Below are 18,331 nucleotides of genomic sequence, written 5' to 3'. Positions count from 1 at the left end.
CCAGCGAGTCGGTGATGCCATCCAGCCATCTCATCCTCTGTCGTCCCCTTCTCCTCCTGCCCCCAATCCCTCCCTGCATCAGGGTCTTTTACAAAGAGTCAGCTCTTTGCATGAGGTGGCCAAAGTACTGGAGTTTCAGCTTCAGCATCAGTCCTTCCAATAGGACTGATCTCCTTCAGAATGGACTGGTTGGATCTCCTTGCAGTCCAAGGGACTCTCAAGAGTCTTCTCCAACACCACAGTTCAAAAGCATCAATTCTTCAGAGCTCAGCTTTCTTCACAGTCCAACTCTCACATCCATACATGACCACTGGGAAAACCATAGCCTTGACTAGAGGGACCTTTGTTGGCAAAGTAATGTCTCTGCTTTTCAGTATGCTGTCTAGGTTGGTCATAACTTTCCTTCCAAAGAGTAAGCATCTTTTCATTTCATGGCTGCAGTCACCATCTGCAGTGCTTTTGGAGCCCCCCCCCAAAATGAAGTCTGACACTGTTTCCACTGTTTCCCCATCTATTTGCCATGAAGTGATGGGACCAGATGCCATGATCTTCGTTTTCTGAATGTTGAGCTCTAAGCCAACTTTTTCACTCTCCACTTTCGCTTTCATCAAGAGGCTTTTGAGTTCCTCTTCACTTTCTGCCAGAAGGGTGGTGTCATCTGCATATCTGAGGTTATTGATACTTCTCCCGGCAATCTTGATTCCAGCTTGTGCTTCTTCCAGCCCAGCATTTCTCAGGATGTACTCGACATATAAGTTAAATAAGCAGGGTGACAATATACAGCCTTGCCGTACTCCTTTTCCTATTTGGAACCAGTCTGTTGTTCCATGTCCAGTTCTAACTGTTGCTTCCTGACCTGCATATAGGTTTCTCAAGAGGCAGGTCAGGTGGTCTGGTATTCCCATCTCTTTCAGAATTTTCCACAGTTTATTGTGATCCACACAGTCAAAGGCTTTGGCATAGTCAATAAAGCAGAAATAGATGTTTTTCTGGAACTCTCTTACTTTTTCCTTGATCCAGTGGATGTTGGCAATTTGATCTCTGGTTCCTCTGCCTTTTCTAAAACCAGCTTGAATGTCTGGAAGTTCACAGTTCATGTATTGCTGAAGCCTGGCTTACAGAATTTTGAGCTTTACTTTACTAGCATGTGAGATGAGTGCAATTGTGTGGTAGTTTAAGCGTTCTTTGACATTGCCTTTCTTTGGGATTGGAATGAAAACTGACCTTTTCCAGTCCTGTGGCCACTGCTGAGTTTTCCAAATTTGCTGGCATATTCAGTGCAGCACTTTCACAGCATCATCTTTCAGGATTTGGAATAGCTCAACTGGAATTCCATCACCTCCACCAACTTTGTTCGTAGTGATGCTTTCTAAGGCCCACTTGACTTCACATTCCAGGATGTCTGGCTCTAGGTGAGTGATCACACCATCATGATTATCTGGGTCGTGAAGATCTGTTTTGTACAGTTCTTCTGTGTATTCTTGCCACCTCTTCTTAATATCTTCTGCTTCTGTTAGGTCCATACCATTTCTCTCCTTTATCGAGCCCATCTTTGCATGAAATATTCCCTTGGTATCTCTAATTTTCTTGGAGAGATCTCTAGTCTTTCCCATTCTGTTGTTTTCCTCTATTTCTTTTCATTGATCGCTGAAGAAGGCTTTCTTATCTCTTCTTGCTATTCTTTGGAACTCTGCATTCAGATGCTTATATCTTTCCTTTTCTCCTTTGCTTTTCGCTTCTCTTTCACAGCTATTTGTAAGGCCTCCCCAGACAGCCATTTTGCTTTTTTGCATTTCTTTTCCATGGGGATGGTCTTGATCCCTGTCTCCTGTACAATGTCATGAACCTCCGTCCATAGTTCATCAGGTACTCTAATCAGATCTAGGCCCTTAAATCTATTTCTCACTTCCACTGTATAATCTAAGGGATTTGATTTAGGTCATACCTGAATGGTCTAGTGTTTTTCCCTACTTTCTTCAATTTAAGTCTGAATTTGGCCCATGTAGTCCAGGGGGCCACAAAAAGTTGGACTTAACTAAGCATGCACACACAAATAAGCTCTGTAATGTACAAAATCTTCTTTTAAGCTAATCAGATGACCTAGATTGGAATTAATTTTACCAGATAACCTTTCAGAGAATGAAGGTGACTATCCAAAGAGGTAGGATAAATAGACTGGCTTACCTAAGGTGGATCTTCAGGGAGAAGAGGTGTCTGTCACAGAGACAGGAAATAAAACAGCTGAAATTTTAACAATCCTTAGAGGTCTAGGCTAGGACAACAGTTTAGAATCCCATGAGATAGCCAGAACAAGGTGGGGAGAGGGGGAAGAGTAATGGTGTTCAGTTATTTTGAAATCAGGTTTTATTTCCTCCTAATTATTGTTGTGTCACACCCCTTTTTTCTGTTGAGTTGTATATCCCTTACCAGAGTTCTGACCAGATTCTATAACTTTGCAGTTTTCATTTCGTGACACTGTCTCATTTATTTAGACTGACTCCAGTTCATTTTCTTAAGTTCTAATCTCAAATTCAAAGCTCCTCTCTTCCCTTTTTGCAGTGTAAGGTGGAGCTATGGCTCCTATTTGCCTAGAGGAAGAAAAGTATGGTCTGCCCCATCCTCCTCTCCTTCCACACCCTGGATCCACTTAAAGTTGGAGATTAGGAAGAATGAGAGACAAAACTGCCTTTATGAGACTGACTGCATATCACTGGCATTGATCCAGTTCAAACCAAATCAGCCTAATGCTTGTGGCCTCTCCTGATGTGACATTTGTCACATAAGTGAGATAGGCTGTTTGGGGGAAATGTTTTTATTATCATGCAACTCCTTCTCATATCAGGGACTCTCCCTAAACCCCCAAACAGAGGTCCAAGAAAGGCACTGTTTCCCTTCCATTCTTCAGCTTGAATAGTGAGTGCCAGCTATGTGGACTCTTTCATGTACCTGCCTGCATGCTAACCTCCGCTGTGGGAAATACATGGGTTCTGTCCCATGCCCTTCAAGGGCCACAGGAAGATTGGTGTAACATGGAGGACAGGAGTCAGTAGGTTGTCCAGTCTTCCAAGACACTGTAATTTTAGAGCCTGCTGCCCACACCATTCCAGTAAGGCCTCCTCTAGAACATTTGCACTAGGAGGAGCCATAAGACTGTCCACAAATGCCACCAAACTTTACAAAGCATATCTGGGGTGGAGTGCGGTAAAGTTCCACACACCAGACAGTATAGCATCCATCTATCCATGGCTCAAGTCCCCTCACTTATAGATACGCTTGATATTTATGAGTGGGGCTCCCTCAACTGGCCTTAGGGAAAAATACTCTTCCCACCACAATGGAAAAGATAAGGAGCAGCTCTTACCCCAAATTCTCTTTTTCTTGCAAGATGAACAGTGGGTATGTGCTCATTCACTCACGTGCTCTCTGATCCTCCTGTTTTACTGCAGGAGCAAATGGGATGAGTGCAGGCTGCATCTAGCCTCTTTGGCTAGCTGTTGACTAGCGTTCTGATGTTAAAGTATTTTAGCGTATTTTATCCCAAGTTTGCAGTCTGAAATTTAAGAACAAGGATAATACACATTTTTTGTTTTGCTTTGTTTGAATGTATATTCAGTTCAGTTCAGTCACTCAGTCGTGTCCGACTTTGTGACCCCATGGACTGCAGCACACCAGGCCTCCCTGTCCATCATCAACTCCTGGAGTTTACTCAAACTCATGTCCATTGAGTCAGTGATGCCATCCAACCATCTCATTCTCTGTCATCCACTTCTCCTCCTGCCTTCAGTCTTTCCCAGCACCGGGGTCTTTTCAGATGAGTCAGTTCTTCACATCACGTGGCCAAAGTATTGGAGTTTCATCTTCAACATCAGTCCTTCCAGTGAACATTCAGGACTGATTTCCTTTAGGATGGACTTTTTGGATCTCCTTGCAGTCCAAGGGACTCGCAAGAGTCTTCTCCAACACCACGGTTCAAAAGCATCAGTTCTTCAGAGCTCAGCTTTCTTTATAGTCCAACTCTCACATCCATACATAACCACTGGAAAAACCATAGCCTTGACTAGACGGACCTTTGTTGGCAAAGTAATGTCTCTACTTTTTAATATGCTGTCTAGGTTGGTCGTAATGTCTCTACTTTTTAATATGCTGTCTAGGTTGGTCATAACTTTTCTTGCAAGGAGTAAGCATCTTTTAATTTCATGGCTGAAATCACTATCTGCAGTGATTTTGGAGCCCAAAAAAATAAAGTCTGCCACTGTTTCCCCATCTGTTTGCCATGAAGTGATGGGACCAGATGCCATAATCTTAGTTTTCTGAATGTTGAGCTTTAAGCCAACTTCTTCACTCTCTCTCACTTTCATCAAGAGGCTCTTTAGTTCTTCACTTTCTGCCATAAGGGTGGTGTCATCTGCATATCTGAGGTTATTGATATTTCTCCCAGCAGTCTTGATTCCAGCTTGTGCTTCATCCAGCCCAGCGTTTCTCATGGTGTACTCTGTAGCTTTGACATGTAGTACATATACAATTCTCAAAGGATTTTTTTTTTTTTTTTTTTTGCCCTATAGGTAAGAAAAAAAATTCTAAGTAAATTATCAGAAGAAACAAAAGTGACTCTCACAAAACTCCACAACTCTCTGAATGAAAAGGTAAATAAATTTTTACTGTATTCAGATATTTGAGCTAGAATTTGTGATCTTTGAATAGATTTTTATCAAAATAACTGAAAACTAAATTTAAAACTATTAATCTACACTCAAGACATCTCTTTGGAGGGTGAATAAAGAGATGAAGCGGGGGACACTTTACTGTCTAGTCCTAAATCACAGTTTCAAACCTAATGACAAAATGACCTTTTTAAAAATTGTATTTGGGGTATAAAATTATAAAACAGCATTAAATGACTGCTTTTCTTTAGGCGACTGTTTATAAAAGTAAATAATGGTTTAAACACCTTTCCAGAGCATAGAAGACTTTCTTGCTTGTCTGGATTCTGCAGCAGAAGCTTGTGATATTATGTTGAAGAAGGGAGACAAAAAAAGAGAAAGGTAACACTGAATTAATGTCTGAAATTGGAGTCTGTCTGAATCCTGCAAAGAGAACTGTTGTATCTAAATGGCTGTAGACCTTCAAACGTAGTCAGTCTTCATATCCTTAAGTGTCCCTCTCTGACCCAATGGAATAAGGTATCAGAGTTCTTAATCCCATATCTGATCAAGCCTAGGAATTAATAATTCTTATTAGCCTTAAGACCTTCTTTATAGGAAGCCTTATTTAAACCACGGCACTTCTGTTTGATACCCTACAATTCAAAATAAAAAGCATACTTTGAGAATCTCTGATGTATAGTTTGTCTATCTATATAGTTTTTCTATTATTTTTTAGCATATTAGTTTATCAATGCTGTTCAGAACTATGTGTCTGTTGCATAAAAGGTCCCTTAAATTGTTTATGAAACCTAAAAATGACTACAGAAGGGAAGAACTGAAATTGGTGAGAACTTGTTAGAATATGATAACGTGCTTGTGTTACTTTCTTGTTTAGGCAGGTACTGTTTCAGCATCGACAAGCACTGGTTGAACAGCTAAAAGTCACAGAAGACCCTGCTCTTACTCTGCATCTCACATCGGTTCTGTTGTTTCAATTCTCAACCCATAGCATGCTCCATGCACCTGGAAGATGTGTCCCCCAGATCATTGCTTTTCTGAATAGTAAAATTCCAGAGGTATTATATTTTCAGTGTACTTGAAACTTTTAAAACTTTTAGATTCTGAATATTTTGAGTGTATTAACATCATGTTTCTGCTTCCTAGAATGGGAACAGTGAAGGAGGAGATTGATTTTTAAAACTCAGCATAGTTCAGGAATGTTTCAGGATCCTTTAAGATCTATGGTAAAGAATATTCTGAATTTAGAAATTAAGCTTTTGGAAGTGATATAATAATGTTCAGTCTTCCATTTCAGTTTATGCAGGTTTAACCTGTCCTTCAAGGGTCAGCTTAAAAAGTCTTACCCAACACACATTCTTCTGAGGGACTTCTCAGCTAGAAGTAAACTGGCTTCTTTGAACTTTCATGTCACTTTATCTTTGGTGATAGACCCAGCTCAGTCAACTTACATTAAAACTATCTGTATTCTTGTTTTATCTCCCCCAAACTAACCTCCTTGAGAGCAAGGACCTTGCTAGATTCAGCTTTCTACTTCTATGACCAGTAATTTGTAAAGATGAAGACCTGCAGTGTATAATGGTTGAATAAATCTTACTTTGTCCCACAGAAAATTAAATCATGTTTGTTAACCTTCCTCTCCTTTCTTTTTTCACAGGATCAACATACTCTTTTAGTAAAGTATCAAGGTTTGGTTGTAAAGCATTTAGTCAGTCAAAATAAGAAGACTGGGCAGGGAGAAGATCCCTTGAGTGATAAATTAGACAAAGAACAAGAGGATATCATCAATACAACTCGTAAAGAACTTCAGGAGCTTTCCTCATCCATTAAAGACCTTGTTCTCAAATCTAGGAAGTCATCAGTGACAGAAGAGTGATGATTTTAATTTACTTAATGTTGTCATACAGTAAATATTTTTCCCTTTAAATAAGTTAAAGGTGAGTGGTTACCAAAAAAAAAAATACTCATTTCACAGTCCAGAATCCCCCCAATAGCACCTCCCACACCCACAATTCAGTTAAAACAGTAGCATTGTATTCATTGTAAGTTTAAAAAAATGTAAATTTTTGTAAATTGGGCTCTCCATGGAAGGTTTCTTTTTCACATTATTCTAAAAATTATACATTTCAAGTTTATTTTCTTCCTAGGTGAATGAAAAATAAATTTTCTGATATCTTTTATCTCTAGGAAAGGACTCATTTGTTGTGTTACTAGATTTCAGGTGACGTGTAAATATAATTTTCATAGAAACTTAAAATGTGGTCAGTGTCTTTTAAAGAAAGGAAAAACCTTTGGTATCAAAAGGAAAATAGTGTATTTTTCTTTAAAATTAATAGAGAACGCTTCAAAAGAAGTTTGCCAACTGAGGGCCTCTCATTCCCCCCACAAGAGTGAACTGTGTGTCTGGGGGCTTCAGGGATGTGTTTACAGATGTAGAAGAATACCTGAGAGTCCCATGCATTTCTGTGCTCTATTCTAAAATAAGATGCTAACAAGAGTGAGAGAAAAAGTATAATTTACTACTTACAGGTGTTAAATCACATTTACTAAAAATGTAGTACAAATAGTTTTATATAACCCAGTTTGCATTTCTGAATTTCATTTTTCATATCAGTAGACACTGTCACCTAATACTTTGTTGTAGGGGATCTATAATGCATTTAAATCGTTGGGACTTTTTCAAAAATAGAAGCTTATTTAGAAATAGGTATTCTTAATTTGTCAAGATTAGCAATTAAAAGACTAAAATAGTTCCTGGGAGTAATAATTTTAATCAAATGAGTTTTAAGCAACAACTTATTGTATATAAAAAAGGAATTATTTAAAATATAATAGTAAATTAAATCTCCAATATTTAAAAAAATACTATTTTATATTATTCCTTATATGGCATTTAAAACAATGTTTTAAAATGTTTGAATACAAAGATTAGTCTACCTCTACCCTAATTCTAGACAAAGTATTAACATTGATTGAAAGAAATTAATATAATTTGCTAAGCAATGTCAAAGTTGATAGGAATATAACAAATTTTAAAATATTTTCCATTGGTAATTTTCTATTAATGTATTTTCATAAGGGCAAAGGAAGAAAAATGACAAATCCTCTGTGACCACAAACTCCACTTAGTCGTGTTGATTCAGCTTCCAGAATACACCCAACCTAATTTTTTATTCAGTGCTTGTTTAAAGATCTTATTACTTAGGTTTCAAGAGATACCAGAGTAATCCACATTTAAGTCAAAGTATCAGACCATGAAACAAAAAGCCATTCTTACTTTGTTGCATTAAACTTTCATTAAATTCTTTTTCTTTTATCAAAATGGTTATTTTTCCACAGTAAATATGCAGTTTCTTTATTATTTTTGTAAATAAAATTACTTAGCTGATTTTGTATGTAAAAAATCTAATTTCATTAATAAAATAAAAACTGTTAAATGTTTACTGTGCTCTTAATGGGCAGATTTAAGAATGTTATTTAGAATAAAGTTCTCTTTCTATTAAATTTTATATACTTTGAATCTTCTATTTTAATTACTAGGATTGATGTATATGTGTAATGTATTTACATTTTAAAATTTTTATTCTGAATATTTTTAGAGGATTTTATTACGTTGGTACACAAAAATAGTTCCATAGTCCTCTGTGCCTTTCATTCCTTGCAAGTTTGCCATTCATGAACCATTTCACCTTAATAAATCATTTTCAGTTACCTGGATTTCAGCAAATGTATAGCTAAACTTTTATCTGCTATTAGTACTTCTTACTGTTGCACATAATGGCAGGGATATTTGAATAATATGCTCAGGTATTTATGTTCATATGTAGTATCTCCAGACCATTTGTTTTTGAATAGTCAAAGGAAACTCATTTCTGACCATCAGAAAGAGTCAATGAACAATGGCATATCTTAACCAAAAATCAACAGTGTATTTCCCAAAAATAAATGTAGAAGTTGCTTAACCTGAATATAGACCCATCTTGAACTTTTTGGAGAATGTACTTCAGTCAGACCATGAAGCACCAAGGGTGAAGTCAAAGTGCAGCAGTAATTTGAAGTAGTGTGTCTGTAGAGTGAAAAGAAACAGTTCATTCCTTCCTCAGAAATGCCACTTGACCCACAACCAAATGGGATTTTTTTTCTATCAAGAACTAACTTACGTGAGTTGGGTGGGGACAATGGAAGTTTTGCTGTCTTTGACTAATACCAATGAAGCCTTTGACCCCAGTGTACACAGTATATAAGGAAATTGAAAGAAACAAATTTATAAATTTTGGCATGTAGATTGTCCACAAAATCTGAGAGCACTATTAAAGTTATGGCTATTAAAATAGCCTACAGATTCACTCAAGTTGTTCCCCTCTGAAGGCCACACTACACAAACAAGAGAATAAAGAGAACCCAGGACTCCACAGCAATGGAAGAAAAAGAAATGAATACATATTGGAAAAGAAGTAAAACTGTCCCTATTTGCAGATGACATGATACTATACATAGAAAATCCTGAGGATACTACCAGAAAACTACTAGGGCTCACCAATGAACTCAGTCAAGTTGCAGGATACAAAATAAATACACAGAAATCCATTACATTTCTAGATGCTCACAATGAAATTTTAGAAATAAGGAAACCCATATAAAGAAGAATAGGATACCTAGGAATAAACTTAACTGCAAAAGACCTGTACTCAGAAAACTCTAAGATGCTGATAAAAGAAACTGAAGCCCACACAAACAGATGGAAAGAGATTACCATGTGCTTGGATTAAAAGAATCAATATTGTTGAAATAACCATACTACTCAAGGCATTTTACAGATTCAGTGTAATCCCTATCAAATTACCAATTGTATTTTTCACAGAACTGGAACAAAAAAATGTTAATTGTATGTAAACACAAAAGACCTCAAATAGCCAAAACAGTTTCGAGAAAGAGCTGGAAGAATCCTGCTCCCTTACTTAAGAATATAAAGCTACAGTAATCAAATAAGTATGATACTGACACAAAAACAGACACACAGATCAGTGGAACAGAATCGAATCCAGAAATAAGCCCATGTGTTTAAGGTCAATTATCTACAGCAAAGAAGGAAAACATACAGTGGAAAAAAGACAGTCTTCCATAAGTGGACAGCTGCATGTAAAAGAATGAAATTACAACATTATCTAACACTATATTAAAAAAATAGACTCAATAGAATTAAAGACCTAAATGTAAGACAATACTATAAAACTTGCAGAGGAAAACACACAGAAAACTCTTTTACATAAATAGTAACTTTTTGATCTATCTCCTAGAGTAACATAAAAACAGAAGTTTTAAAATGGGACCTAGTTAAACCTAAGACCCTTGCACAGCAAGAGAAACCACAAAGAAAATGGAGAGACATCCCTCAAAAGGTAGAATGTATTTACAAATGATGTGACTGATAAGGGATTCATTTCCAAAATACACAAACAGCTCATACAACTCAATAACAAAAAAGCAATAAAAAAATAGGCAATGCATCCAAATAGACATTTCTCCAAAGAAAACATACAGATAGTCAATGGGTATTTGAAAAGATGCTCAACATAATAATTATTAGAAAAATGCAAATCAAAACTACAGTGAGGTGTATCACCACACACTGGTCAGAATGGCCATCAGAAAGTTTATAAACAATGCTGAAGAGGGTACAGAGAAAAAGAAAACCTGCACTGTTTGTGGGGATATAAATTGGTGCAGCCACTATTGAGCACAGTATGGAGGTTTCTTAAATACTAAAGATGGAGTTGCCGTATGATCTAGCAATCCACTCCTGGGCACATACCCTGAAAAGACAAAAACTCTAATTTGAAAGGATACATGCACCCCAGTGTTCACAGCAGCACTACTTAACAGTAGCCAGCACATAAAAGAAGCCTATAAATGTCCATCAAAAGATACATGGGAAGAGAAGATGTGGCATATATATTATACACAGAGAGAGAGAGAGTATATTGGGCTTCCCTTGTGGCTCAGCTGGTAAAGAATCCATCTGCAATGCGGGAGACCTGGGTTCGATCCCTGGATTGGGAAGATCCCCTGGAGAAAGGAAAGGCTACCCACTCCAATATTCTGGCCTGGAGAATTCCATGGCCTGTACAGTCCATGGGGTTGCAAAGAGTCAGACATGACTGAGCAACTTTCACTTTTCCTATAGTATATTACTCAGCCATTAAAAAAGAATGAAATAATGCCATTTGCAACAACATGGATGGACCTAGAGTTTCATACTAATTGAATCAAGTCAGAGAGACACGGTGTCACATAGAATCTAAAAAACGCATGCGTACCATGTCACGTCAGTCGTGTCTGACTCTTTGTGACCCTATGGACTGTAGCCCTCTAGGCTCCTCTGTCCATGGGATTCTCCAGGCATGAATACTGAAGTGTGTTGCCATTTCCTCCTCCAGGGGATCTTCCCAACCCAGGGATCAAACCCGAGTCTCATGTCTCCTGCATTGGCAGTTGGGTTCTTTACCACTAGCACCACCCAGGAAGCCCATATAAGTGAACTTATTTACAAAACAGACATAGAAAACAAACTTATGGTTACCAGAGGGGATAGCAGTGGGTAGAGGGGAGATACGTTAGGAATTTCAGATAAAATAGATAATAAGGACCTACTGTATAGCACAGGAAACTATATTCAATATCTGATAATAACCAATAATGGGAAATCTGAAAAATATATATGCATATATTTGTGTGTGCATGTGTTTTAGTGTTAGTCGCTCAGTTGTGTCCAATTGTTTGTGACCCCATGGACTGTAGCCTGCCAGGCTTCTCTGCCCATGAGATTTTCCAGGCAAGGATACTGGAGTGGGTTGCCATTTCCTTCTCCAAGGGATCTTCCTGACCCAGGGATCGAACCTGGGTTTCTTGCATTGTAGGCAGATTCTGTACCATCTGAGCCACCAGGGAAGTGTGTGTGTGTGTGTGTGTGCCACATATATGTATGTGTGTATATATATACATATATATATCATTAAAAAGTCACTTTGCTATATATCTGAAACATGGTAAATCAACTATAAATTAAAAAAAAAAAAAATAGAACCCAGGTCAGACTTTTTCCAAATCGTTAAGAAAGCAAGCCTGACTTTTGGATCTTCAAAAACTGTTTATTCCATTTACACACAAAAAGAAGGAACTACTACATTAAACCACACATAAACACACACTGTTTATTCCATCACACACAAAAAGAAGGAACTACTACATTAAACAGGTATTAAATTTTTTAAGGTTCCCAATGTTGTGTTTTATCTGTTTTACCAGGCTTGTCTCTATTTGCACCTCTGTTCCTCTTCAGTGATTAGTAGTAAGACTTAACCTGAATGTGTGTTTGAAGAGCAGGAAGGAAGGGATTATATTGGGGTGTGATGGAGGAAAGAGAGGACATGGTGAGTTTCAATCCTTGGCTCAATAATCTGGATCCTGTAAGACAACTAAGTACAAAGAATAAGAATACAAATCTTAAAAATGTGTCTTGCTTTCAAGGTGATGGCAAGAATCAACAGTTATAGTTCAATACAGTGTTTAGAGAGCAGCAAGCAGAGGATGTAATGGGAGAAGAAAGTCAAACTGTCTTGTACTGCAGGGAGGGGAACTGAACCAGCTGGAGGTGACCCTTAAGAAAAGTAGGACTAGCCTGGTAAGGGCATTTCTGGACAAAGAAAAGGAGATTCCAGACTACTAAGATAATATGAAGCAAGAAATTTTGGAATTCCTAAAGTATGAGAAATATGAAAAATGATTTGGGAAGTAGTGTAAGATGAAGCTGGAAAGACTAGAGGAGGGGGAATCACAAAATGGCTTACATTTAAGCTGAGAAGTTAGCCATTCTCCTAAAAGCAAGAGGTTGCCTTTAAAGATTAACCAGGGAAGTGAGGTGATTGTCTTTTAAAAAGATCATCCATTCTAAAAGGCAATTTGACAGTTTGCCAAAATCCTTTAAAATGTATGTATTATTTGTGAGATCAGTGTCTCCTGAGAAGTAAAATGTGAACTTAAAAACGTGTACAAATCTTTTCCCCCCAACCTCTGATAGAAATGTGGATGCTACATCTCTCAAGGAACGGAGGCAGTCTTCCACCAAAGAAAAGTCCTTTCTCTGACTAGTCAAGCTATGACAAAATCCCCACAGGTTTTCTCCTGTGTTTATTATTCATTATAAAGAAGAAAAAATCATTTTAGCAAATTGTTTTCCTACTAAACTGTCTTTACTTACTAGTAAAGTACAGCCTTAAACTAAATGTTTAAGTTTAAATTAATGAACTTAGAGTGTTCTATTTTTTTTTCTTCTCTCTTTCCCATAAGAATCTAAGTCTTGTGAGTCATAAATTATAAATGCTGAGGCTAAGTTTCGGTGTTGAAGAAAACAGATCATAGAAAAAAAAAAGAGGAAACATTATTCCATCACATACTTCATTATGTTGCAGCCATTATTTACAGCCACTTCAAAAATATTTGATTTGGAAAATCACAGTATATTAAGTAAAAAAGATATATGCAGTGTGGTTTTGATTTTCTTATTAAATGTATTTAACTATAGCTGTGTAAGCATTTGCATGAAAATACATAAACATTTCCTCGTATAGCTACATGTATGCATACAGAATATTTCAAAGATATTTGAGTGATGAATTGCGACTGTCTCTTGGATTTCAAGTCATTTTAACAATGTTTTTCATTACTTCAGACTTTCTGCAAGAAGCGTGTATTTTATAATTCAATAAATATATCTTTAAATATTGTTTTATAGTGATACAAAGAAATTATAGAAGGGGACTAGACTGAGGTAGATGCCAAATGTTTTATGACTGATAACAACAATCCTGGAGAAGGCAATGGCACCCCACTCCAGTACTCTTGCCTGGAAAATCCCATGGACGGAGGAGCCAGGTAGGCTGCAGTCCATGGGGTCGTGAAGAGTCGGACAGGACTGAGCGACTTCACTTTGACTTTTTGCTTTCATGCATTGGAGAAGGAAATGGCACCCCACTCCAGTGTTCTTGCCTAGAGAATCTCAGGGACAGGGGAGCCTGGTGGGCTGCCATCTATGGGGTCGCACAGAGTCAGACACGACTGAAGCGACTTAGCAGCAGCAGCAGCAACAACAATCCAAGTGAGAAATGTGAGGGCCAGAATGCAGGGATAATGACAAATCTAGGAAATATTTAACAAAGTAGAACCACCAGAAGTTGAGGATGGGGATGAATGATGGGGATGGTGGAGACTAACTGAGGAAAGTGAGAAGTCCAAGGTATGATGGATTAGGTGATTGTGCCATGTCCTGAGACAGGAAATGCAGCAGACCTCATCTGTACAGTGGGAGGTGGGGAAAAGATAAGTGTTTGTTTGGGGATGCCTACAGACCTCTGTGCAAAGAGGATACAAGCGAAGAGACAATAGGATACAGGCCTAGAACCTTAGACAGCAATACCAGCTGAGAATACAGGCTTAGTAGTCATATTACTGATCGTTTTCATGAGAAAACCCATGGAGAGTGTAGAGAAGCATCCTGAACTGAGAATGAAGTTCTAGGGAAGGGTGAGGTGAATAAAGGGAAAGGAGGTTGAAGATGCTAAGCCCAAGGAGAAAATTAGGAGAGAATGACTTAGTGAGACCAAGGGAAGAGAATTTCAAAAAGAAATGGACATGGCAGAGATGAGAAATTTCAGGTAAGATTAAAGACAGTTACTCTTAGGAGTGTTAACTAAGATATTTTATGAGCTTAATGGAGCTATGTGGATTGAGAGCTAATGAGAATGGAGCGGGAGGATCTTAGGTTGGATGTGTGAATGAAGATTACCCTCTCAGGAAAACACAGGGGCAATAAAGGGGGTTCCATAACTACATGGGGACATAGGCGACTTTATAACTCCTGGACTCTACTTCCTCACCTTTAAAAGGAGAAAATTAATGCCAGTCTACCCGTGGCATCATGAGAATTAAAAGCTATTACTAATAATAGGTTTTATGTTAGATTGAATGTTTTATAATAGTTTGAATGTTCTCTTGTCCTTTCACTGAATCAATTTGTTGCTGCTCATCACAATGTTTTCATTTTCATAATATCTTTATCATCAAAGTCAGGTGAATAACAAGGCACTGAGTTGATTGCCTTTATATATTTCCCTAGCTCCAGTTTTCTGATTGTATGTAACTGAGTTTGACCTCAGAAAACATTAACATATTTCTTTGGCACCTGGAACAAGGACAGGTCAAGTTTGGTCCGGGAATAGATGGAGTTAAAGCAGAACATTTCCTTCCTCACCCACCTTTACAAACTGAAGAAATGGCCTTAAACAGAGAGATTAAAGGTAAATGTCACCTGCTTTATAGGTAAATATGACCCACTGAGAATTCCTGTTGTAGATTAGTTCAGTATTCAAACATTTCTTTAGATCCAGCTCCTGAAATATCTGGCCACTTTTTAAGTTTTGACTTCAGATTTCAAAAGACTGAGTTTGTGCTTAAGTGAAGTCATACAGCCGTGGACGTGACATAACAATTGTTGCCAGCTCATAGGGAAAGAGGCAGCAGCAGGGAATGCCAGGTCCACAGTTCAGGTGCAGGAAGCAGGTAACTACTTTGAGTTATCCAAGTCAGGTGTAAGGCTCAGAGTTCACCAATTTCCCAGGAAGGCAGTGATATAGGCCACACCCCACGATTCATCTCTCAAGCTACCAAAAACGCTACAGGTAAGAACATCGGCCCTCATCTCTTTCCAGATATTTCAACAAAAAAGCTCTGTAATTTGTCCATTTCTAACCTATAAGAAGATCTGATTTTAGCTCAGTTGGTAAAATATCTGCCTGCAATGCAGGAGACTCCAGTTTGATTCCTGAGATGGGAAGAACTCCTGGAGAATGGATAGGCTACCTACTCCAGTATTTTGGGGCTTCCCTGGTGGCTCAGGCAGTAAAGAATCTGCCTGCAATGCAGGATACCTGGTTTCAATCCCTGGGTTGGGAATATCCTCTCAAGGAGGGCATGGCAACCCACTCCAGTATTCTTGCCTGGAGAGAATCCCTATGGACAGAGGAGCCTGGCAGGCTACAGTCCATGGGGTCGCAGAGTCAGCCATGACTGAGCGACCATGAGCCATGACTAAGCACAGCACACAGCAACCCATAAGAAGGATTCTGTCACTGAAATAATAGCAACAACAACAACAACCAAAAAAAAAAAAGGAAATATATCATCTTTTACAGAAAAAAATTTTTAATTTAAATATACCCTCAATTTAGCCTAGGCAGTGGGAATTTCTTAAGTGTATGTGAATGTCTGTATGTGCACTTTATATTTTAAACTTTCTGGAGATTATCTAGACGTTTCATGTACTAATTCTGGCAGGATTTCCCTTTAAGGATGTCCTGCAGAGTATTGCTACTCATAATTTTAAGTAAAAATTGACGAGTGCTTTTTCAGCCCAGTAGGAGTCAGCTATGTACATGTCACAAGACTTGGAGGAAACCCACACACCCTCCTATTTTCTTCCACAAAGTTAAAAAGGCTGCAGTTGGGAGGGACCCTCAGTTTTGGTGGCCCATTCTGTACCTCTTGGAGGTAACATATGAATGTGTTGGAGGGGAAAGTAAATCATCATATATTCTCCTTTCATCCTGTTTAAACTGTTGGAAGAAGCGGCTTTAAGAAAAAGTAAGTTTTGTTTTCTTCTCCTTAATGTTGTCTTTGCATTTCTAATTTTTTTTTAAGTGCAGGAGATTCTTATAAACTTTCTCATGGCTACTTAAAGGAAACTTTGTGGTGACTTGGTTTTACTTGGCAAGCAAGTATATATCTTGAAGTTTCTTAGAAACTTTTTAAAAGGCATTTGAGCCAGCAGTTATCAAACTTTATATGCTGAGCTTTTCAGATTTCTCAATTTGATGCCATGTGTATAAAGGCAACGTAGTAGCCAGATAACTCTTTTGCGTTGTCTCCTGAGTTCTGAAAATTGTCTATAATTGGAGATACAACTTCATTGTATTCATAAAAAAGGGAATGACTTGATTCTCAGGTTTTAATTGGCTTAATTTATTTGAATGACTAACTTTATCACTAAGGATATTTTATGGCTGGATTTATCCAGAGCACAATTTAAAGTCATTTACAGATTTTGAGTTAGTGAGATTCCTGCTATTAAAAAAAAGAAAAACTGCCTATTTTTCACAAGCAAGCATAAAGACAATTCCTAATGTTAGGCTTTCTAAGATTGAATTAAAATGTCTGTGTGTCTGACCCATGTGTAATATGCTGAATGAATCTAAAGCATTGCTTCTTGAAACAGATAGTATTATGAAAGCAGAAGTATGCTTCCCATATGTGTTTATACTTTTTCCCTCTCTAATCAGATTCTTTTTGGTGTCTGTTATCATTTGAAAACCAAATGCAACTCAACTTGTCAATTTGGGTTTTGGAAATGTGGGAACCAAAAAGAATCATTAATAAAATGTGTAATTCTTATAAATAAAATGTAACAAGTCATTTTAGCTGTCATCTCACATTCACAATATTACCATGTATAGGTTCTAGGATTTTTATTAGCAACATATATGGGTTAAGATTTAGCACAAACAATTGCAGATATACACCTCGCACAGGGTATTTCTTAACCTATTTGTTATGATATGTGCCTAAAGCCATAATCCAAACTGCTTGGTGGGAAAGGTAAACTCTGACATCTGTTCTCTACACTTGTTCTATTTATTCCCATGTGTTGTCATTAGTTGCCAATTCCTGTTTGGGGACTGTTCTACCTAAACAAGAGCAGCAGATTTGTGCTTTAATGTAACATCACCTGACTGACAAGTCTACCTCTTATTTTTATTATATTTGCTAACAACATTCTGAGTAAAGCTGGATTAATTTGGGTTGCTTAAGCAAGGCTAGCAACTTTCTACTATAATATTGAAAATAAAAATTTTTTCTAGAACATGCTGCATAAGCTTAGATTTGTTTTTTCACATTTTCAATCTAGGAAATGACCTCTTTAGAATTGAAAACCAAATACTTGGGTTCACATGGAAAGTTCTGAATCAGATGTCAGTTAAACAACCTTATATTTCCATGTTCTTGTAATTCTCTTTATCCTTTCTGATTGTCATCATTTTTCTTGGTTACCTTTTGGCCCCCTGGAAGGAACTGTGAATAGGAAGGGAAGGAGAAGGAGGATAGGGGACTCCTTCCTGCCACAACAGCTCAAATCCCTCCAAAATTATCAGCTTGAGCACTATCTCCACAATAGACTTGGGATCACAGATTCTCTTAACAATCTGAGAATCAACGGACATGGCTCAGAAGAAAAGAGGCACATGGTATATAGACTTTTTATCCTTAACATTTCTGGGGTTGATATACTCTTGAAACCTGTTCTTGAGTATTCTTGAGGTGTCCTGATTATGAACTACTATTCTCTACGAAACCTGGAGTTGGGTTTATACAATCTTTAAACGGATTAAGGTGGAAGTATGTCTGACTCTCTCAATTCACCCAAGGACAGGAAAAGTTAAGGCAAAGATTTTAGCTGAAGATGACATTTAAGGGTTAATTTTTGAAGCAGATACATAGTTAATCCATAGTCATACTTGTTCTGGACAGCATGTCCACTGATATAAAAGTGGAAGATTCAAATA

General features: G+C 37.7%; 2 protein-coding genes across 4 annotated transcripts in view; both read left to right on the top strand.

Moving 5' to 3' along the window:
- Positions 1-8,170, top strand: part of UFL1 (UFM1 specific ligase 1) — a 69,802-nt gene extending 61,632 nt beyond the window's left edge. For all 3 annotated transcript variants that reach the window (XM_055535449.1, XM_055535451.1, XM_055535450.1), the window contains exons 16-19: positions 4,563-4,643; positions 4,957-5,042; positions 5,539-5,719; positions 6,319-8,170. In XM_055535449.1, coding sequence (XP_055391424.1) covers positions 4,563-4,643; positions 4,957-5,042; positions 5,539-5,719; positions 6,319-6,537 — 567 coding nt within the window. In that variant the 3' untranslated portion in view covers positions 6,538-8,170. The remainder of the gene's footprint in view (positions 1-4,562; positions 4,644-4,956; positions 5,043-5,538; positions 5,720-6,318) is intronic.
- An 8,005-nt stretch (positions 8,171-16,175) lies between these two features.
- Positions 16,176-18,331, top strand: part of FHL5 (four and a half LIM domains 5) — a 57,240-nt gene continuing 55,084 nt past the window's right edge. The window contains exon 1 of the mRNA XM_055535452.1: positions 16,176-16,355. The gene's annotated coding sequence lies outside the window, so the exon portion shown is untranslated. The remainder of the gene's footprint in view (positions 16,356-18,331) is intronic.

This window comes from Bubalus kerabau, chromosome 9 (assembly GCF_029407905.1).
Source record: "Bubalus kerabau isolate K-KA32 ecotype Philippines breed swamp buffalo chromosome 9, PCC_UOA_SB_1v2, whole genome shotgun sequence".
Taxonomy (NCBI): Eukaryota; Metazoa; Chordata; class Mammalia; order Artiodactyla; family Bovidae; genus Bubalus; species Bubalus kerabau.
Note: the sequence above shows the minus strand (reverse complement) of the source record. Positions and strands in the feature narration are given on the sequence as shown.